This window comes from Haliaeetus albicilla, chromosome 15 (assembly GCF_947461875.1).
Source record: "Haliaeetus albicilla chromosome 15, bHalAlb1.1, whole genome shotgun sequence".
NCBI classification, from domain to species: Eukaryota; Metazoa; Chordata; class Aves; order Accipitriformes; family Accipitridae; genus Haliaeetus; species Haliaeetus albicilla.
Genome location: NC_091497.1, coordinates 18630588 through 18653978, shown reverse-complemented (window position 1 = coordinate 18653978; position 23391 = coordinate 18630588). Strand labels below are relative to the sequence as shown.

General features: G+C 42.3%; 1 protein-coding gene across 2 annotated transcripts in view; it reads left to right on the top strand.

The window, feature by feature from the left end:
• Positions 1-23391, top strand: part of ACOD1 (aconitate decarboxylase 1) — a 32625-nt gene that overhangs the window by 4711 nt on the left and 4523 nt on the right. The window contains exons 2-5 of one of the 2 annotated variants that reach the window (XM_069802514.1): positions 9184-9738; positions 12207-12282; positions 20847-21008; positions 22120-22209. In XM_069802514.1, coding sequence (XP_069658615.1) covers positions 20931-21008; positions 22120-22209 — 168 coding nt within the window. In that variant the 5' untranslated portion in view covers positions 9184-9738; positions 12207-12282; positions 20847-20930. Of the gene's footprint in view, positions 1-9183; positions 9739-12206; positions 12283-17246; positions 19462-20846; positions 21009-22119; positions 22210-23391 lie in introns of those variants that run through there. The other variant, XM_009925475.2, reaches the window with a different exon arrangement.

The following is a 23391-nucleotide window of genomic DNA, read 5'->3' as shown; positions in this document are numbered from 1 at the left end:
GGAAGAGGAGAAGGGAAGAAGTGAAATATATAGCTAAGGAAAAGCAAAAGAAGTACAGAACAATTACTTCTGTATTTTATGAGCCTTCAAGTTCATTTTCTCAGTATTTTAGAGGAGTACAATAGCTACATAGCCAGCTCTTTAATACTGTATATAGATAATAAATGTGGTTATTCAGACCTGTTTGATAGTGGAGTGACTTTAAACAGCAAAATACTCAGCAGTAACCTACCCAGGTAACCTCTCTTCCTAACCTCTCAGCCTCTGTCCTCAGGTCAAGGCTGGTATGGCTGTCCCCTCGATTTCTACTGGAAAACAGTGAAGTTGGGATCACTGCCATTTGATAACAGGAGATGTACTAGTAGGGCATGTTCTGATTACTTTCTCTAAGAAAACTGTACCTTCTTCCTTTTATTGTACTGGTGCTTTTTTCCATCATCTAGAATGAATATATTCAATGCACTTGTTTGGGGTTTTTTGCTTTGTAGTAGGAAAAATTGTTTGGGAAGCCATAGGAGGTGCTTACCTACAACCCTAAGAACTGGCCTCTCTGCAGGTGTAAGAGGCCAGATTAGCAACAGTGTCAAATTAACTACGCATCATGCATCCAGAGCAGGGGTCAGGAGTAGGATGGACTGGAGGAGCAGATGAATGGAATGGAGAGGGTCTTCTGCTAGCTGTACAAAGGAAAAATATTTGTAATTATGTTTAGTGTTAGTACCTATGTTACCCACAGGAGCCCTTCAGAAGTGAGCTGGCTGCATTCCAGCAATACATATTTGATATACAGGTTGGGAAACATCAAGATAATCTCATCTATACTTATTATAATGACTGACACTCTGTAAAACTGATTGTACAACCACTGCCCAACTAGTTCTTCTCTGCTTCATGTAATTTATTCTTCCGCATAAAACCCTTTTTTCCCATCCACTGAGCAAAAATTGTTTTGCTGATATTGTGCTTTCTCTGTGAAGAATAAAATTTGGTTTACTAATCTCAGCTGGGTATTGTCAGTAAGCTTACTGAGAATTTAAACCTTACAGATCACACCAGCTTGAGCTAACACCTGCTTTGTTCCGTTCACCAGTCCCGCATCTTATTTTGAGTGTTCTTGTAGGATTTAAACAATTCCTCTTCTCTATATATATTCTGTATATATAATATTCATCTTACCCAGAGCACAAATACTAGGTTCTATAAGAAAATTTATGCCACTGTAAAGATTCTTGGTTAAAGACAGAAAGCTAATTAGCGGTCTTAGCCACACAATTCCCACTCACATTAATTGGAGCTGTTTGGCTAAATCTTGGACTAGATGATCATTGTAGATCCCTTCCAACCGAAATATTCTATTCTGTTTTCCTCAGCTTTGAGTATCTCAACCCTTGTTATTATGCAGATCATAAATCCATCCATACTACTTCTGGCAAATTGCTGTACAGGAAAGCATAGCTAATTTCATTCATTAATCCCTACCCCTAAAGCACAAACATCTATCACCTGAGCTAGTTAGACAGTAGGTAGTTTTGTGCTCTTTCAAGATGCTGTAGCAGACTGAGAGGCGAAACACTGGTAAATGCATGTGAAGTCTGGATATATTTTGTCTGCTAACACTGCACAAATAAGCAAATATGTACTAATTTACCCCATATAATTTTTTTCTTAACTTCCACTATCCATCCTTGTTATGTTTCAACTTCATAGTAACTTACTACCCCAAGTTATATTCAGATGATTTCTTGGGGGGGTGTTTTAATTATTATTATTTTTGGTGTGTGTCATGTTTTAACTAGTCTGGGAGTATCACGTTCAGTGTCATAATTGTGTTAAGATTCATAGTAATTTTCTTTAGAAAGGACTCAGAGTATGTTCACAGTGCTCTGGGTGGGCAAACCTCCTAGCCTGATGTATCCAAATGAGGACCCAGTCAAATATGCTTCAGCTGGGAAATGCCAGGCACCTGGTTGTCTGGGAGGTAATGCTGTTCGTCCCTTTCTCACAGCTGAGAATCGTGTCTGGCTGTGGAAATACTCCTTTGCCCCACTCTTGTTCAAACCATAAGTGCTAGAAGCTAACTTGTTTGAATTTGCACTAAAGTAATACATTGGCATGCATTTGTCTCAGCTTTTTTTCTGACAACCTGAAGAGTTTCCAGGCATAAATAAAAATGACTAAAGGCAGTAGTAGAGCAGGGCTCAGGTTCAGCGATTTGAATTATTTATGAGTGAGGACTCTAGCAGGGACAAAAGAATAGGCTTACAAAGCAGAATTAATATACCTTGGGTAGTGAAGCAGTAGGCAAGGATGATCCTGATTCAAAGCGTTGGAAGACAAAGTATGAGCAGATTGTAATGCCACACTGTGTGCCAAGTGCTGGTTTTAAAGTGAAAAGTAGTTTCCTTTGGAATCTACCGTGAAGAAATGTTGTTCCAAAAGCCAGGAAGCAAATCTTTCCTGCTGAATCCACATGCAAATGTAAATATAGAAGTTGTAATTTTGGTCTCTCTTAACTCAGTGGCAAAGTTCCCTGTGGTTTGAGCCAGGTTTTCACCTAGCATGCATGACTGGCTGCACTGTATGCATGCCTTTCCATATACACTTCTTTATTTCATCTAAGCGTTTCCTAGGGGAAGATCTGAAATTTAATTTCCCAAACAGTACAGTGACTTTCCTTCAAAATTTACATATGTGTTGTTGCAGGAAAAAATTACCACCTGTTTGGCAGTTTCTGTCAACCTTTGCAACTCAGTAGTTAAATCACAAATTCTAATCAAATTCTTTAGCACTGACTTTATAGTGATCTTAGAAATACCCTTCACTAGTCAGGTCTGTTGTAACTGAATTAATCTAGATGAACCGCGTCCCTTGCTAGGTGCAAACATTGGTGCCTTGTTTCCACAAAGCTTTAGAGTAATAGCAGTCTCTATTAGCTTGTACCAATAATGTACCATTTTAGCACTATGAATATTGTGATAGTTTCTATTATGACCTTAAAATAGTAACTTTTTAGGTGCATTTGTCATAGCGTTTATCAAGGACAAGACTTCTAAGACTCAGGATAATAATTTCAGCTGTTTAGGACAGGTGATGTAGAAAAAAGTGTAAATATGTGCACTATCACTTTTAGGTCATGTATTTTAATATGATTTTGAACTTAGTTTTCTTGTGTGTTGTTCTTTCTATTATCACTCTTGTCTGTTGTCCATCATGCCTTTCTTTAAGGGCAGCATTGTTAATATAAAGCCTTAGTCTGGTGAGATGTTAATTGCCTACAGTTTCAGTAAATTCCTAACGAAACTCTTTATACTGAACTAGCCAAAGACAACAGCATCAAGTATGTGACTAAGCTGCAAAACAGGGGTGGCAAGATGGCTTGTTTTCTTTTTGAAACTGTGACAGGACCATAATGGTAGCTTATTTTATTCCCTGATGCTTTGCAAGGGGCAAATTTGGTATTTAATTTTATCGTAAATAATTTTCAAACGATGAATTTTTAAATTATTCTTTAACATTTACTTTTACAGTATACCACCCAAGCTTTGGTTCCCCTGGTGAGGGTGAGAGCCATGTCCCTGGGAGCAGTAGGTGGCAGTGCTGTCTCTGCTCTCTGTTTTTAAGGCACTGCAGTAGCACAGCTCGAAGAAGCCATTTCACGAAGAATGTTCAATAGTTCAGGTTCCTTCAAACAAAGGCACTTCTGCTTATGGGCAGTGCCAACCAGCCTCATCAGGGTGGTGTGAACTTACCCTCCAGACTCTGAACAGTAGCAGTCTCCATGTGAATTCCTCCGAGTCATGCATAGAGCATTCACTCCAGTCTATGTAGTAAGGAGTGTAGCTGTATAGGTATGTAGCAAGAGGTACAAGTGACTTTTCATTACTTTTATTTTTAACCCAATTTTTATTTACCTAAAAGTGAACGAACTGCATATCTTTACTGATGCTGTTGGCAGCCTTCACTGGCAGGTGCAGTTGCCATCTATTCATAGAGGTTAAAAAACCATGGTACCACTGTCGTGCAAGTAAAAGGTTGTTCCAGAATCACCTGATTAATTAGCAATCACTTTTATTTCAGCTCTTTTCTCAGCAGTAAATACAGTAGCAGTGTCATTGACCGGAGCAAACACCACTAATGCAATAAGGCTAGTGCTTCACCATGTAACTAGAAGTCCATCAGGAAGGCAGCAGATAGGATGGCTGGCCAGGACTTTGTCTTCTCCAGATCTGCAAATTCTGTTTGCAGTTCGTGGTTCTGAGGTCAGGGGAGACTGGCTGGCTCATGTCCACTCTGCTAATGGCTGGGGAGCAGGTTGTCTTGCAGATAGAGCTAACTGAAGCGGTCCAATAAAGAACCAAAACACAAGATTAAAGATTAAGCAATGTAGATAATCAGGGGTCCAAAACCAGAGCTCACCACCGCACGCTCTCCTGTTTATCAGTACGGATGTGCCAAATAGGACATCTGCTACCTGCAAGGAGTGGGGACAGGACTGGAAGAGGGCAGGAGCAGGGACAGAGTGAGAGCAGCTGCCTTGGCTTGTTTGAAAGTGGTGGGGAGTAAGCCAGAAGACTCATGATGAGTGTGATGACGTACATCGAGCGGGGTCATCCTTTCTTTTTTTCCTTCTCCTTTTTTGCCCATATTTTGAATGACAAAGACAAAAGCAGAACCGGTAAAAACAAGAAATGTCACCTGTGCGTGGCCTCTGTTATTCCAAGGGGACTCGCATAACGGAAGAATTAGGCCTCTGGAGTTCAAGGGAAGTAAGATAAAAGGCACAACTATAAACTGAGAGAGTAAGTGAAGTAAAATATTTTTCTTTGAAAAGATGAGATGTGAATCACTGAGGTCAACAGTCTCAAGACATGCTAAAACTAGATGCCTACATAATCATCAAAGCATTTCTGTCAGTTTATTTGTTATATAAATATGGATCTGGTTTTATCTTTAGTTTGGACTCCTCAAATGGGACATCTGAGTTATCTGATGGGCAATATATTTGATGCAGTGTCACCAAAATAAACAAAATCCCTGGCCTTTTAACACTACTCACTGAAAAGACATACCTGTCAAGCTGGAGACACTTGGAATTTCCCCCCAAGATTAATTTTAAAATTTATTCCTCTAAGTAAGGTTGTCTTATGAAATGCATTTTTCAGAAGAGGTTTGGATGAGAAGCAGTACTTTGGTGAATCAGCTAAGTAAGTTGTTCATTCCATAAGGGCAGACAGAAGTGGGAGAAGGAAATGAGCAGAGGATGTTGACCCAAGGCTCACTGCCAGGACCAAGAAAGGGGAGATTACTTGTGCATCATCCTGCTTTGGATTCATAAAATAGATAGGCTGCATCTGGCAGGGGGGGAACAGACAGCATCAGCACAGATCAGTGTTAAGTGAGTGAAATTAAATCAAATGAACACACGCACACAGGCCTGGAGGATTGCAGACCCATCTTCAGGATTTTGTTCTTTCCTATTCCATGTGTCGGTTATTACTGCCTTCCCGTTGAATTATCCCTATGATAAAAATACACCAGTCACAACTTTGTTTCACACTGCTGAATCAGGATGGCAATGGCTTTGAAAATGTGTGACCGACCGACAACAAAACTTCAGAGCAAAAAATACATAGAGCCCAGCGGGGAGAAATATGGGAGAGTCCTGTCTAAGGTAGAGGAACTGCTTATTTTATGATATGTCTGCAAACTTCAGCATTCTCACACACAAACTGAAAGAAGATGCTAATGTTAAACAGCGGAATGAGGAACAAGTTAAAAAATAAACCCTGGTACATGTCACAAGTGGTTGTCAGTGCAGCCTTCTGTTAGTTAGTTCACAGAGGCAGTGAAGTCTTTTGAAGTTTCCTCTCCCTCTTTAATAAGTCCCATTAGAACAAGTAGATCCCAGCTTCAAAGGTAGCAGGGCTTGTCGAAGAAGAAAGCTGCCCCCTCCTCAAACCGCGGATGGCAGCTTTGTGTCCCACAGTGGCGGTTCCCATGTGAGGCTGCACAGCATTGGCAGGGTGGGCATGATTATGCAGTAAGTTCTGTGCTCAGATCTCTTTGAAGGGCTTACGCGCTCTCCCTAAATTGTTATTGATCCTCTCCATTTGACAGGACTTCCGAAGACCTGAAAAGATACTCCATAAAGCATACTTCTTAGCTTGATCCCTCACCTGTAAAGTCTAAACGAATCCATAGACTTGCTGCATTTGAACTGTTTTGTCTATTTCTTTAGATAACAAAGTTTTATTAATTGAAGAAATTGGCATATTTTCTTAATAAAGGCCTGTAAAATTTTTTTGGTTCTATTAGTCCTACAAGGCTTTTCCCAGAACCTCCCTACAGTAAAGGGAGTAGCGAGTTTTGTACAAGAAAGTTGTGTTTAGCTTGTCCCCAAAACACTTCACTAGAGAACATCATTATTAATGGCATTTATTGACTATGGAGAGACAGAAGGTTAGGTGCATTTCAGTATTTTCCAAATCTGATTCATTGATTCTGCAGCCTGGCACTTCTAGAAAAGTTTTCCAAAAAGAAAAAAAAAAAATCCTAAATACCACACATCTCTGCTTCGCTTTAACTCCAATTTCACACTTCTGCAGTTTGAATATGAACGCTACTCATATTTCAACAAAAATTTGCTGTTTGTTATACTTTTCTTCTGATATATTAATGAAATTGTATATCTCAGTGTACACGTTTCCCAGCTGGTGACCCTACTTCCAGTATTAGCAACTGGATTTCCATCATGCTTGAGCAACTACTTGCAAGTGTTGCAATCCCATTTGCGGTCTGAACTGTAAGCCTGGGAATCACCTCTGAAGTATGACTTATTCTCATGGGCTTATTTTCATGGTGTATTTAGAGACCATCTGTGCAAATCTAGGAAGTTTTCCAGAATACAAAGCAGATCATGAGCGGTCTGTCTGATAGTGTGTCCATGAACAGTGTGTTCACAGATGCTTCTCTGGTCTTCAACAAAATATTAGTCAAATAGCAGTATTAGCATCTGACACTGTTCTTGTTAAAGCCATTTTTCCAAGTAGTATTTAGTTCAGGTAGAGATAATTCAGGCAGGATGGGTGAGCTCAGTAAATGGTGAAGTCAGAAAAAGGGAGGGATGGAATGAATCTCAAGAGATCATCCTCCACTCCACCTCTGCACTGAGGCAGGATAAGAAACGTCGGACTAATCCTGGCAGACATCAGCATAATACACCGGTAATGATTCCAGTGAAAGAAATTCCACAATATTCTTATGTGTGGTATTTTAATGTTTCAGTACCCAGTACCCTTCCTGTTATAAAGGGGTTTTTTTCACATAAACCAAGAATCTTTGGCAAATACTTAGCAGATTTCTTTTTGTCTTCTTTCTCAGTGGATACAGCAAAGTTGCTTAACATCCTCTTCTTCCTAAAAATACACAGATTGTATTTCTGTATCATGTACCCACACGTGGTGCACTTTCACATTAAAGCTAAGCCAGTCTGAAGGTTAGCTGCTGCCAAAATGAACCACCCTACTTTTTTCCCCATTCAGCCAGCCCTCATGTGACCGTGATGAACCAGTTCAGAGGATAAAGTGGAGAAGCTTTTGGTTCTTCAATAAAATTAGTTTTCTGCTGACTTAGTTCATTGAATCAAGCCCAGGGGAGGGCATCAGACAGGTGTCAGTGGTTGGACTGGCTTAGCTATGATGTGAAACAGTACAACCTCTCTTTTCTATGCTAAATAAACCTCCTTGCACCTCTTTCACAGGCCATGCTTTCTAAGCCTGTTATTGTTCTTGGGCTCCTCTGAATCCTTTCCAGTTTTTCTGTATCTTTTCCATACGTGCTGCATTTAATATATTTCTGTATCCAGAGAATGTTTAAAATGTATGATTCAGTTATGAATGAACAAGCCATCAGGAAAGTTAAGAAGATTTGCTGTTGCTCATATGCTCTTCTGCCCATTTTTCCGTGCCTAATTTGTGTGTACCATTACCATGACTTTGCCTATCTGTGTAATAATTATGCTTAAAAGGTGGATGGATAAACACAAGTGTGTCACCCTGTTCCATGCTTTTTCAGTTTAAGAAATGTCATTCCTATCTGCACCCTTCCCTATGTGGTCACTGCTCATGTGGCTATCTCATCATGTTTAATTTGAACTTAGGACGTCATCCAAATTTCAGCAGAACCTCAGGCAAGAGTATATCTAAGTGGAGAAGAAAATTTCCCTTAAGTTTCCTTCAGTTTTGCCATGTGTATACACTGACCTACATTGAGAGTAGGTACATGACAGATCTCAGTCAGTCTTTCATGTTATATGAACTCTTTTGGGGTTAATGGCTTTGTGCATGTATAATTTCGTGGCAATCTATAGGAATAACATGTTAAGATTTGCTGTATTCTGTCTTTTAGATATTTATTAATAATTCATATTTCCCAGTACGTATTCACTCCTGATTCAGATTAATATAGTTCTCTCAACACCTGATCTAGAGTCTTGAAGTATTTGTTTCTTTCATTTAAAGCCATCACTACCTGAAGTCATGTAGTCAACTGAGAATTTAAGGTTTTATTATAATAGTTTCTCGCTCTTATCACTGTAAAAATGTGGAAGATGTGAAGCTTGAGGATACAGAAAGAGTAAAGTTAAGCAATAAAGGTCCGAAATATATGTGGTCTTTTAAACCCATCGTTTGTTAACAATTGCAAGGTTGGGGTCTGTGCTAGGGTGTCTGCTGTGGATGAAACCCCCACTGTAGAGAAGGCTGCACCAATAATGACTCCATCATTGACTGGCTAGCTGAACTTGTATCCCACTGCAGACTGCGGTAACCTGTGAGTTCCTCTATCCTATGTAACCAGGTCCTGTCTGAGATGAGCCAGCTTGTTTAGAAATGCCTCATCTGAAGGTAAGGATTGCTGGGCTTTTTCATGTCCTTCCCTTGAAGGCTCTCGTGTGGCTCTCAGGCTGCAGAAACAGCAGAAGCCTATGGGCAGGCTCTGGATACACTGCCCTTCAGGCTCAGAGATGATGTAGATGATGGGGACCTTCAGGCCACGTGTCTCCACTACAGGCTTCCTTGTAGTGCAATGATATAGAGGAAGGAATCCCACTCACCTTTATATGCTGCCCACCCTCCTGTGAGAACCTAATGAGCTTTTGAAGCCCATCTTTCCATATCCTTACAGGGACTTCCCGGGGACTGACCATACCTTTGTCACAGCCCAGAAGCAGATTCTCCAATTCAGCTTCCTCCCTCAAGCTTGCACTTTTTTTCTTGAATGTCCCTGAAGCTCCAGGTCCTCTGTCAGAAACACCAGCCCTCATGGAGATCATTCAGGCTCATGACTTGTGGGACAGGAGAGAGAAGAGGGCTCACCACTTTCCAAGTGCCACGTCTAGCACTGACTGCCAGCCCCATCGTGATTTCATTCCAGCATGCGTCACACACAGTCTGACCAAAGATCACCATTTTTCAGCATCAGTGTGGCATCCACTCCTAGGGCATAAACTGGAGTGGACTTTTTTTATAAAGTTATGGGAAGTTGGCATCCTGCACTGGTTTCAGGTGAGACGTGCTCCCAGCTGACCTACGAGAATAGAGTGGAAGGAAGGAAGGAATGAAGAAAGGAAGGATGAAAGGAAGGACAATTTCTCTATGTAAAGATGGGGTATAATACCAGGCAATAAATCTCACAGGACGCTGGCCATAAATCTATCAATATCTTTCACTTGGAGTCACAGTGCGTAAGCTCACCATACCTCTGACTCTATCTGCATGCAGCATCACATTAAAATATATTGCATTTCACCCAGTTGATAGGAATAGATACTTTCCTCCTTCCCTTAGCCATGGTTTCTTTCCCACCTTTTTCATGAACACATGGAGAATATGCGGAGGTCTGACCACAAGCCCTTTCTCCTTCTCCCAGACTCTTGAACATTTCCCCTTTGCTGACCTACAGTCTCAGGGAGGGCTTCACAGCACAGGTCCTCCTGGGATACAGGAGTGAAAGGCGAGTTTGGATGCATGATGCAAAATTGCAAACTTCGGAGCAGCTATCTTAACAGGTACTGGCTAGCAAAGATGTCTGTACCTACAGGAAAAGTCTGTGGGTACAGTTAATGTGTGAGAGCAGTCTGATCCTAGGAAAGAATAATGTGCTTGGGATTTTTGGCTTGGTGTGGGTTTTTTCTTCTCAGCCACAGCTCAAGAGCAGTCATCAACATGGTCAATTCCTATGTTGCGTCAAACCCCCGTGTCAAGAAGTCTCTGGCACAAAGTCAACTCACAGACAACCTTCTTACTGTGTCTGAAAGAGGCAGGCAGCATTTCTGACCAGAAACGATGGCACTGACAGAACGAAGTCTGGAGCAGAGGACAGATAGCACAAGGCTCGTCTGCCCTAGGTCCTTGCATGCATGGCCAAGAAAACAGAGGGAAGGAGCTGCTGCCACCATTGCCAAGCAGCTCCTTCTCCAGATGTGTCAGACAGCTGGACACAGCCCCCATGGGTATTTTGAGTTGCTCTCAGCTGTCCAGAGGACCAGGAAGAGGCAAGCCAAATGCTGCCAGCAAGGAAAATGAGGGCAGACAAAAAGCCATATAACCCTGGCTCAGGGAGACATGCAGAGCAGCCTGTGTTAGTGCCTGCCAAGGGCCAGCACCAACCGAGTGATCACAAACTGCACGTGGACTATGGCAGAGGGTGTGGACCTTACTGAGGTGCCGAACTTGGTACCGATTTAAGCTCAGCTACAGAGGCTCTCTGGGCCAACTGGTTACTCCTCCATCAAATAGCTCTGTATACATTGACCAGCTCCTTCTAAAACACCAAAAAATTGGAGTAGTTGCCCTTTATTTCATGGAGGTTAGTTAAACAGAGGGGCCTCTCCTGTCTCAGCTTGCTGCTGCTAAGGGAGGCACGAGAAGTTAGTGCTAGTCCTCCCTTCCCAGGCAGCAGGGATTTATGCAGCTTCTCAGCAGCACAGGAAAATTCAGTGTTGCTGTAAAGCACGTTTCTGGGGGCTGGGAAGAGGAGACCTGGGAGGAATCAGGGCACCTTAGAAAGTGTGAATTTATAAGGGCTTGGCGTCTCTTTCTTCCCCTTCTTTTCCTTTCTTCCTCATCTTTCCTTTCCCTGCCCCACAAAAATGTGCTCTTCCAGCATCCCTATGAGACAGGTCACGTTTTATTCCCATACAGCCACATGTTATCTCTTTCCTCTCTTCCTCCACCCTTGCCAAGGAACCATCCACCTTCCCTACTTGATTTCAACTGGATAGGCTTCCCAGATTTGCGCGGAGTAGAATAGCATGGGGAAATATGCCTGGGCCTTGTTAGCACAGGAAGAAAAGGGGTAGTGCAGGGCTGGGCTGGGCTTGGAAGGTGGAGGACAGTCCTGGTGCTGAGGACAGTAGGGCGAGACAGCAGGAAACTGTGGGGACAAACCACTTCTTGGCACCAGTCACCCCGTTCCTCCTTAGGAGCCCTTCCTTTGGCAGCAACAGCTGCAGAGGAACGCAGAAGCACAAAACAGTGATCAGGCTAAAACCCACTCAGCTTTATTTTTTTGTTCGTAGGCAACACAGGCAGCACGCTGCCTCCTAGGTGTTGCTGCCCAAGGCAGCTTCCTGCTTTTCGTATGCAGTGAAACAGCATTGCATTGGCCCTACCCTGTGTGCTGCTGCTTGAATGGCGTGACTGACAACCTGCTGCAATTGTGCTGGCATTTTAGGATGTACCACAACATTTCAGTATTCCTTCATTTGTGACTCAGTCAATTAGTTGGGGGGGGGGGAGGGGGCAACAACAAATGCACCTCCTCTCTCTTCTGACTACCCCCCCTCTAAGTTTAATAAAATACCATACCAAATCAAGGAAGTATAAAAGGAAATAAAATACCTAAAGAAAACACAGACTTCAAAATAGACTTCGAGACTGCCCAATTTGATAAAGAATGGAAATAGATCACAGAAATGGAGAAATCTTCTAATTGTGGAAAAGAGGAATAAGATTGGTTTATTTGCTTATTATATTAAAACCAAAGTCATAGTGCTGGCATTGTGCCATGCAGAACAGTTACCTATGTCAGTAAGATAAGCTGTGTGAGTTGGTGGTACCACTAATGTATATTCTCACTGAATATGACCTGAAGTAATTTTTTAAATAAAAAACACTGTGACTCAAACAACATTCTTTTCCTTACAGCTAACTCTATTGCTCCTGTAGCATCCAAGGCCACGTCAGGAGGGATATCTTCCAGCTACTGCAGGGAACGAAAAAGGTAAATAAAATACTGTCCACTACATCTGACAGTAGGTACCATTTTTAGGTGAATAGTTTCAAACCCTGTTGATGCTGAAGAGTCAACATGGATGATCAAAGGTTACAGAATCATTCCTTTCATTTTGTGAAAGTAGTTATTTTCCTTGATTTTTAATGTTTCCTGCATCTGTCTTAATCTACTATGCTGAAGATGAGTAATGTTAGGGAAAAAATAGTGTCGTCATAAATTCTAAACCCCAAAATTCTTCAAGTGCTACTTATGTAAAAAAGGACCAATTTAAATCAAATCATTAGCTTCTGCTTAAATGTTCAATTAGAAAAATGTAATAATAAAGATGTTTTCTGTATTCACAGCTCTTGTCTTCAAATCTAACTTTTCTTCCGTTTTCGCTGTTATTTCTCCCTTTCATAAATGTTGGTGTAATTAAGCCCATTTTCTCTTTAGAGGTGAATATACAATCACAGCTAGAAATTCCTCAGTATGTTTTACAGTCTGAAACATGTAATGCTCAATCTCATGACTAATAACTACCATGGCATGTTTTGTAATTACACCATAAATCAGAGACTGCCATATTTAAAGTGTAATTTTAGGCTGTTTTGCAATAGGTTTTGGTACTTTTAAAATGTATTGGGGTGGAAAGTGCATGATCTAGCTACCTACAACGACAGATGAAGAAAAAAGTCTTTCTCCAGTTACTGGATTGTCCCAAAAGAGATGCTAAAGGGCAGCGACATGTGTGTAGCTCATGGGATAACCAAGCTGCCTTGGAGAGCTCAATGAGAGCATGTTGTCTGAGGAGATGTTGCAGTCCAGAAAGTAAGAGGGGGAAAAAAAATCAACCCATGGTGCAAGCCTGCAGAATGAGCAGTCCCTTAGCAACAAGTACTCTGTGGCTTTTGCAACACGGTTCATTGTTCAAATCCTTCCAGGGGGTTTATGTTTGGGAGGGACTAAGCTGAGAGGAGGAGAGTGAGCATCTGCTGTGAAAGCTGGAGGAACACTTCTGCCAAATCACACAGCATCTCCCAGTACCTGTCTCAAGTGCTTCTGCAGCTGCTGACAGGTAAATGATAGACTGCCACAAAATTAGGTGAATCTTTCTCCCAGAGCCTGTTTCTGTTTGAAGGACAATGTTTTATTATTCATTCTGCTATATGCTTTAGGTGCTATTTTAGCCCTTCCAGTGCATACAAAAGTTTGGAATGGCATCTGGGGTAATTTCCTAGGGGTTCAAAATCTCTGAGTAATAGTTTAGATGCAGAGAGACTCTTTTAATTAATGTTGAAGCTTGTCATATACTAGATCTTGATACTCCATCTCCCCACTGGACCACCACCACAGGCTTGCTGGGAGCTGTTATGGCCTGACATCTGGGCTTGCTCTGAAATGATCAGGAGGGTGTCTTTGCTGGGTCCTTTCTGTGTATGATGCAGCAGCCCAGCACAGTGACTAAAGCCTCGTTTGTACCACCGGAGTTCTGCTGGTAATTTAATTAAAATTGCCACATCCCTCACATACGCTCACACTAATTTGGTTTCCGCTAATCAAACTCTGAATTTATGCTAGTCAAGTTTTATCATCTCCCCAAATGGCACAAGTCCTGTGATGACATCTGGCTGCATTTTGGCCGGTTAATATAGACAACATGACTGCTCTTTGATTAAGAGAGCAATGTGTGCTACAGGCTGCCCCAGGCTGCCAAACCCATCAACAAGGAGAAGTTATGGCAAAGTTTATGCATGTACAGAAAACCTCTGTGATCTCCTTGTCCTGGTTTCAGCAGGGATAGAGTTAATTTTCTTTCTAGTAGGTGGTATAGTGCTACGATTTGGGTTCAGTATGAGAAGAATGTTGATAACACACCGATGTTTTCAGTTGTTGCTAAGTAGTGTTTAGACTAAGTCAAGGATTTTTCAGCTTCTCATGCCCAGCCAGCGAGAAGGCTGGAGGGGCACAAGAAATTGGGAGGGGACACAGCCAGGGCAGCTGACCCAAACTGGCCAATGGGGTATTGCATACAATGTGACGTCATGCCCAGTATATAAACTGGGGGGACTGGGGGTGGGGGGATTGCTGTTTGGGAACTAACTGGGCATTGGTTGGTGAGTGGTGAGCAATTGCATCGTGCATAATTTGGTTTGTATATTCCAATCCTTTTATTATTGTTGTCATTTTATTATTGTTATTATTATCATTATTATTTTCTTCCATTCTGTTCTATTAAACTGTTCTTATCTCAACCCACAAGTTTTACCTTTTCTTTACGATTCTCTCCCCCATCCCACTGGGGCAGGGGGACGTGAGTGAGCAGCTGCGTGGTGCTTAGTTGCTGGCTGGGGTTAAACCACAATACTCCTACACCTGCTGCTATTATTCATACTGGAGGTCATGCCATATAGAAATCCTACGGCCACCTGCTACTAGTCCAGGTAACATTATTTCTTTAGAAAATAGGGTGGGAAGCTACGGTGGGATGAAGAAAAGCTTTGGGAATGTGGCTGCGAGGCGTCCCAGGGAGAAGTGGTGGTACCCCAGAATACAGGGGCAGTTCACAGGGACTGGGGCTGGCTGCATCACCTTCCCCTACACCTCCTCCTCCTGAGCTCCGAAGCCAAGGCAGTCAAGTATGGTGTAGCCCCTTGCGCTGTCAGTATCTGAATGCTGGCACTAGTACTACAGTTAAAGGCTATAGTATGGGTGAGACCTAAATTTTACACTGGGTCAACAGGAATTTCATGGAACTGTGGTGTCTTCTCACATTGTTATAGTTCAGACCCCTTCACGCTATGCCATAAACGATGTCGAAGGGGCTTGCGTAATCATTCAGTGACACATTCTTTGGCTTCAAATATGCTTTTGCTGCTAGTGGAGCAGCTTGAGCCCTGTTCACGGTATGTCTATACTGAAATGATCAATCTGTCTTGAATGAGATCCTACATGATTATCCCAGTTATGTCTGGTACCTCTATCTTACAGCTTATTTAAGCAAATCAGTGTCTACATTACAAGTTTAAATGAATTGCAAGGACTCGCCTCTAGGAATAGCACCACTATTTTATGAAGGCAAAAAGGACAGCGTAATGCAGACCTAGTGCATTGACTCATAGCAACCTTTACCAGAATGTGGCCTGGCACTTCCAAGATTTGCTGTGGGAAGTTCAAAAAAGGGAATCAAGGGTGGTGTAACTTCTCAGAGGTTGCACTGCCATTGTCGCTAGTTGTGCAAGTAAGTGAATAAGAGAACTAGTATAGGCTAGAAATTTCCAGAATTATACGTTTCGTGGTGCAGTCATTGCCTACTACATTTGCTGTGTATTATTGCTGGCTGGGTCAGTAACTGCTGTTGGAGTGAACATGGGAAGGTAGTCTTGGGGAAAAAGAGGCACAAGAGACTATAATGATAGTGGTGCAGAGTTATGGGATCCCAAGATTTATGGCTATAGGGCTGCTAACAGAATTTAGATCAAGCTACACATTCCAGGCCATTCGCTAAGATTCTCACCTCTTCAATGTACTTAAAATATCCCAGTAGAGGGGAAAGGAGCAGGTCCTGCACTTGTAAGGCATTTTCAGACCCTCAGCAATAGCAGAGGCTCTGTAAACAGAGCACATCATTGGCACCTGCCTCCCGTTATCTCATCTTAGTACAGCCCCTGAACAAAGTTACATCTTAAAAGCTGGCTTAGAGAAAAGGAAGCCTGGACTCTGTATTTTGTCATAATTTTTTATATTTCTTTAGAACAAAAGGAGCATGAGGCTAAGGCCAAAACTGCTTTCAGTTGCAAACATACAGCTTGCAGGTGTGGGCAGAGTTTAGCCTAAAATAACTGGAGGCAAAAGAAAGAAAAAAGCAGCTTAAAAATGTGATGTCAGCAGGAGAAAATAGACTCTGTGGGGCACTGGATTTCTAAAGCCTTGTTCTGTAATCAACACAGCTCATTACTGTAGCTGCGCATGAAGTTGCAAATGGCATTTGGATGAACGCATTTTGTCTTTCCATCATGCTCGCTAGTTAACAAATTGTCTGCCCAAATTGCTGAACCACACGTATTGTGTCAAAGAAGAGGAAAGCAGCAGATTCCCTTTGTCAGGCTGGACAGCCTGTGCCAAACTCTCAGTCACAGATTTTCAACCTTCTGTTTAGACCCCTATGAATTCTCCTGTGGAGGTACAGGACTTTGCATAGATGCGACTTCCCCCTGCAGTAATAATCATGTTGCTTTCCTTTCCCTCCCAGTATCCAGTGTACACCTGACTTCGAGATCTGCAGACCACATTTTGAAAATTGGTCTCCCAAGCAATTTAATTTTATGCATTTACGGTTTCACTTCATTCTTTTTTAAAAAGGGTTACTTTCTTGTAATATCTGTTTGGTCCTTAAATAGTACTGACGTTACTATTGCAATGCATGGGACCATCCATCCTGCAGTCACGGCTATAGAAGGAAGTGACCGTGTATCTGAGATCAGCTAGCAGCGTGTGACCGCACATCACGTTGCAAGGCACTTCAAAAGTCCTGGTTCCCATCTGAATTCACTTTGGAGTCTCTACATGGGATTAAAGGCAGCTGGACCTCTGCACTTCTTTCCTGTAACAGGTGTTTCAAAGTGTTTGGGGGGAAATAAGATGTAGGCTGTAAGCTGTTGTATAGACCTTGTTTTGAGATGTGATGCAGTCCTACGCGCTGACACTACACTATGCCTGCTAGAGATGAAAAGGGTTACGGGCCATTTTTGCCCCATTCTGATTGTGGGCTTTCCAGTATAATGCTACCTGTATTAGAGCAGTCATTAGAGCAATAAATTAGATTAATCAGGAGTTGTGTTACTGCATACTTTTCTCATACTTTTCAGCTGTTCAGCTGTATTCACTGTTCCATCCATTGGAGTTGTCAGGGGAAAAGAAAAGTGTCCCACAGTGCTTCCTTATGCTAGGAAAATTCCCCTTAACTGGCTGTGGGGCTGTTGTGTCTCTTTTGTGCCATCCAGAAGCACAGAGGGGTCAAGGACATGCAAATTTCACTTCAATCTCACTTGAGGAGGAGGAAGAAATGAGAATTATAAGTGATATCCCATGGTAAAGGAAAAAGGTGATTGAAAGAGAGCTGACTTTAGGGTTTGAGTATCTTTTATTTAGGATGTAATTTTCTGGTGGTCAAACACTGTCACAAGTTGCCCAGAGAGGCTGTGGAGTCTCCATCCTTGGAGATATTCAAAACCCAGCTGGACACAGTGCTGGGCAACCTGCTCTGGGTCGCCCTGCTAGAGCAGGCGGGTTGGACCTGATGATCTCCAAAAGTCCTTTCCAACCTCAGCCACTCTGTGATTCTGTGGTTCTGTGATTTAGACATTTTCTTCCATTTTTCTGGAGGGAAGAATGAACTGAGAGAACGAAAGTGAAATTTAGCAAAATCTTTCCCTGTTTCAGCCTAATAGCATGATTTTACCAGCACCAAAGGTAATTCTTCAGTACATCCAGGCTACTTCTGAGGTTTTCCTTAATGTGGAAATGAGGGGGCAGGGAAGAAGCCCTGAAGAACATTCCAGTTCTGTCTCCCCATGGGGTCAGGATTTGGCCAAAGCGCATGTCTCACCCAGGAACTAGGAAATGCTGCTGGGATGGTTTATGTAGATGCAGATTATACATGCATGAGTGAGGAAGCTGTAGCATACTCATAGAGAAATGTATGTGGGAAGAGGTTAGTAGCCGTGCTGAACAGCTGCTTATATTTAAGAGAAAGACAGGAAGAGGTTTTAAATGGAGCCTGCACGTAATGCAGGTTAGCCCATAAGAAGTATGTATGTGTTTGTAGGGCTGGGTTTTGGGAGTCCTGGGCCTCAGGCTCTTTGGCTACATCCATGAACAGACACGCTACTGCTTCTATCATTTAAGGCACTCTCTTACCCAGTGCAATTTTTCAGAATCAAGTCAGGCACCTGAAGATGATGTCCATAAGCAGAGCTGGCTCAAGGCACAGGCAAAATAGGCAAATGTCTGGGTTAGAGCTTGCTGGGGAACAGCTGATCCCCTCCCAATTCTTTTTACCTGTCTGTGCCCTCCTAAAATTTCACAGAACACTGCTAGCCCTATTTCTCTCTCCCTGTTTGTGCTGCTAGATTTAATTTTGCATTCCTGAGGCAATGAAACTCAGTTTTGCCTGACAGCTGAGAATCCCTAAGCTGTCTGTGGAGACAGGCTGGACCAGCTCAGAAAGGGGTCTGCTCAGCATCAGCACTGGTGCGAGGAGAAGGAGGACTATGTGTCCAGGGACAGGAGCAGGGAGAGGACACAGCCTGAAACACGACCTTCAGTAGCCGCTCAAATCGATGTTTAACTTCACCTGTAGACCTGTGCTGGTCTCTACCTGGAAGCACTCAAGAGTTAGATAAGGCTTTATAAAATTATTTGAGGCTAGGGTGAGTAAAGGACTGAGGTTCCTAAAGTTTTAGGCAGCACTTAAGCATGGAAGTGCAAGACTGCAATTCTGAAAAGACTTGATACTTTGTTCCCTAATCCAGGAGGTTCCCGAGTTTCAGACATACATTACCTTTTCACTTCAGAATCATTCAGTGGCCTCTACTTATGCTCCTCTGGGGTCTGCTCCCTTCCTGATGGGATGGGCAGGGATGTCTCACTCACCATCTTGTAGTAGTCTGAGATTCCCACAGAAGCGAAATCCCTAAACTCGTGGTGGGAGAAGCGCCTCCTTCCTCGGAGAAGACATCCTTGCCTGAGATGCAGAAAACCTCATAGTAGAAATGATGGCCTCACACAGCAATTCATGCTGTTAAAACACTATTAACCTTCTTTTCTCCATGCTACCAAATGTAAGACACTCGAATTAATTTATCAGTTTCTACCTGGTAATAAAATAGCACATATATCAATTTACACAACGTGAATGTGACTGGCAAAGTCCTGTCACATATGTCCCAGCAGTTTATAGTACAGTTAGTCAGAGGAAAGTTGAAAGTGAAGAAAAAAGGAACATCTCCAGGCAGAGGAGGAAATGGGCAGGACAAGATGAGCAATAAAAAAGGTCTAATATTCCTTCCCCCACCCCAGACATAAGCATATAAACAGTGAGAGAGTGATTTCCCCTCATCACTGGCTGCAGCTTGTTTGCTGCATCTTTCTGGGACCACGCACCATCCCTCCAAGATGTGGGCAAAGGTACTGTCTTGTTTCTTTGCACTGTAAGATGCACTTTTCTTTTTAAGCTTTTGTATCCTTGCTCTGTTTGTTTCAGTAGGCGTGCATCACACCATGGAATAAGCGGTTCACCTCCTTTAAATGACTTGTGTACCTCAAGATAGTCTTAATGCTTTAGTACAAAGCTGAGTGAGAACTTGTCTGAAATAATGGGTACAATTCTGGTCACCACTGCCAGAAAAGAGAAATCCTATCGGAACAACACAATGAAAAGCTACTAGCGTAGTAGGGGTGAGTCTGCATTATAAAGGAGAGAGCAGCACAGTTTGGTTTGTTTAACTTAGCAAAATGAAGGCCAAGAGGAAATATCATCACTCTGTGTGGCTATGTGCAGGGGAGTAGAGGAAAGAGAAGGATAAGGGGAAATGGAAAGAGACAATTTCCAAAGAGGGAGAAGAGCTATGTTCAGTAATGCCTATATAAAAAAGTAAGGGTGAGTATAGACTGGTTGTAAATAATATATGCCTCTACAGGGAGAAGTTTCTAATGGTCGGAGAAGGGAAGTTCTAGATTAGTTTCTAACAGAGATATCAACAGCAGCTAACACCATCAGCCAAGAAGAAGCAGGCTGAGTTTGCATAATGGGTCAATGCTCAATAGGAAAGAAAAAAAAAAAATTAGAAATGTAATTCCCAGATCAGCAGGTGCCAGGAACAAGGAGCCACTGCTTTTCAAAGAGGGGAGATTGTGTCTCAGAGAAAAGCTGGGAGTCCAGCTGAGCGTGAATTCAATGGGAGCTGGGAGCCAGGAGCGGCAGGTACAAGGTAGGGCTGCCAAGTCCCATCTCCCACTGAGCTTCAAGCTCAGCAAGACTTGGGGTAGTAATTCTACTACTCAGGGAGATTACATCTTGCCTCCTTGTGTGGTAGTGACTGCACTGGATTGAAATGCCACTTTCCCACTGATTTCAATAGCAATAAGAACGTGCTATGGAAAGCCAGATGTTTTTTGCTTCTATTTGTTTTATATATATGTGTGTGTATATAGATATAGATGATATAGATATAGATATCTTGCAAAGTTACATTACCTGCAGTGCTTACCCTCAAGGACTCAAGTCAGGGATGAAACAGCAGAAATACAGAACAGACAAGGACACTGATGAAAGTATAAATAAAATATAAATAACACTGTGGCATTTCTGGGGAAAAAAAGGGGAAGAATTCAAACTTTAGTTTTGCTGATGCAATTCATGTAAGCAAGGGCAGGGCAACAGGAATGGCCAGCATGCTAAGCAGCAGCCCAAAACTGAAAGCAAAAAAAAAAGAAGAAAGAAAAAAAAAGTGCTTTATTTAAATGAAGAGAAATATCTACTTCTTTTTTTTTTTTTTTTTTTCCCCTCTCAGACAATTACAGGAAATTTTGCCAATGTGATTCATGGTTTGAATGCAAACCACTTGACAGACCAAGTCATTCAGAGAAGCAAGCGAATGATTCTGGATACTCTTGGAGTGGGGCTTCTGGGTACCAGCACCGAGGTCTGCCACAAAGTGACACAGTATAGCAAAGTAAGATATCTGGCATTAATAAACCCTAAGGTTTAGCTATAAGAAAAACATAGGAACATTTGGGCTATAAGGGGAAACTTTGTCATGGTAAAATTCTTTTGGGGATGGAAAGAGAGACACGGTGTTCTTCCCACTGGAGATGGGGAAACCTCGTTGCTCAAGTTACTTTTAATTCTGGATGAGCAAAAGCCTGTGTAACACTGTATGCTCAGACACATCACCACAAACACAGTTAATTAAGAATCCCTTCCTTTCTTTCTCCTATGCGATCTTATTAAAAACATCAGCAAAGAAAACCACTTAACACTGGACTTCCCAAAATAAGGGATTGTTAAAGGGATGGAGAGTTAGTAGTGGGTTACTTCCAGTCCATAAAACATAACTGTTCTCTGAGGTACATTGGTCTTGTTTCTCCTCTGGTCTTGCTCTCCTTAAACTAGAGGAGTACTTGACCTTGAGGAGAAGCCTTCCCAACACAGGAGAGCATCAATGAGGAGGGGTTTAGCCCACTGTTTTATCAGTCAGACCTGGCTAGTGGGACTCAGGCTCCAGAGCTCTGTAGGCCAATAAGTCTCTTCACACAGAGATCCCCCCTTCCCAAACCATGGTAGTTTATGCCCTTTTATTTAATTCCATAAAGATCTCTTCATTGGCTAAGAGATCTGCACAGCAAAAGGAAAAGAGCAGAGCCCTTTACAGCATGGGGATACCAGCAGCAGTAGGCCATATATCATTTACTCACGGTCTTGCTAAAATGTAGAAAATCTTTAACTGGAGATATTCCCCAACAAGATGATGACAGTCCTGAGAGAACTGCCGATGAGCAGTGAGAAGGGACGTCAGTGGCCAGAGGTTGTGTGAAGGGATCGAATGGCCAGGCGGAGGGTGGTGGTCTGCCCCCTGAGGTCTGCTTCTGTGGAAAGAGCCCTTGACATAAACCAACAGGAAACAGAGTTTCTTTTCATACTTTCTGATAGAACAATATTTTTCTCATGAAAGGGAGGAGTTGGGTCCCAAGAGGGTATGGTCTGATCTCGGTTACATCAGAGGTACGGGGTACATTTATCCTTGGTTTCAGGACTTTGAATTAATTTACGTCAATTTGTTTCAGATCTACAGCTCAGATATATCCAGTACCATCTGGGGCCACTTGGATTTCCGACTGCCTCCTCTGTATGCAGCTTTTGTGAATGGAGTGGCTGTAAGTGATGCTCTTTTATTTGCTCTTAAATCACACTAATTGATGCCATTCTCGCTCTAGAGAGAACAGAATGCTCCTAAAATCTTAGTTCACTTTATTCTTCTGCCTGAAGCCTGCTACAAAACTTTCCTAGACTGTTTTCCTAATGTGCTTCAACTTTCTTCCAATGAGACCAAGTTCAAAGTGTAATATATATCTGATCGAACTCAACAGCATCCCTTACCTTTAGTGTGGGACTTGGGGCTGTTTTCAAAGGTCAGAACTCTGCAGTTTGTCACAACCATGCTACAGCCGCATTACAAAGAGTTACTCTAGCTCTCACTGATTTCACCAGGATCCAAATTTCATGCCAACTGGCAAAGTATAGTTACAGAAAAACACAAATACAGACAGATGCACATATACATACACACATATAATATCACAAGGCAATTTACTCTTCAGTTACGCAGCTTGCAAAGCCAATTATGTATTTTGGACACATACTTCGTCATTAAAGCAATAACTGACTCCCCAGACATTTGTCTAAATTCAGATTGAGGCTGAAACCATTTGAAATCAAAATATGCACAAGAGGTGGGGTAGACAAATTAGGCAATTATGCAAAACTAGGTAAGGTGACCAACCAAGGAAATGGTAATATTAAGCCTATCTAAATTAGTGTGACAACAAGATCAGAGGTCCAATTTGACACCTCATTTCCAATGTAAAGAACATTACCTTGCAAATGAGATCTGGTACCCCTTTAGCTCCTAGCAGCCCGTGTGATATTCAAATCTGGCTGTTAGCATGTATATGATCATTTCAGATTACATCCCAGTCACAGGTCAATTCTAAGCGCTTATTGAAGACGTCAGGAACACAGCTTACCGGGTATTGGGTGCAATTTTCCTTATTCTGCACTGGCATCAGAGTTTTTCAAGGCAGGGACTGGGTTTTCTTCTGTCTGTTCAGAAACGCACTCCTCAGAAGTGCATATTCCCAGTATTACGGGGCAAGACCTGAGCACTGGGGAGCCTGACCACCTTCCCAGTTTGCTGTGAAGTAAGGCACAGGTGAATAGGTGTGAAAGTTCAGCTTTTAAGGCCTTCTTATGTTACTAAAAATGCTGTCCCTGATGCTCTCAAGTCCTTGGGGGTTCTCAAAACTTTGGGAGTTTTCTGACAAGCAGTCCATTGCAAA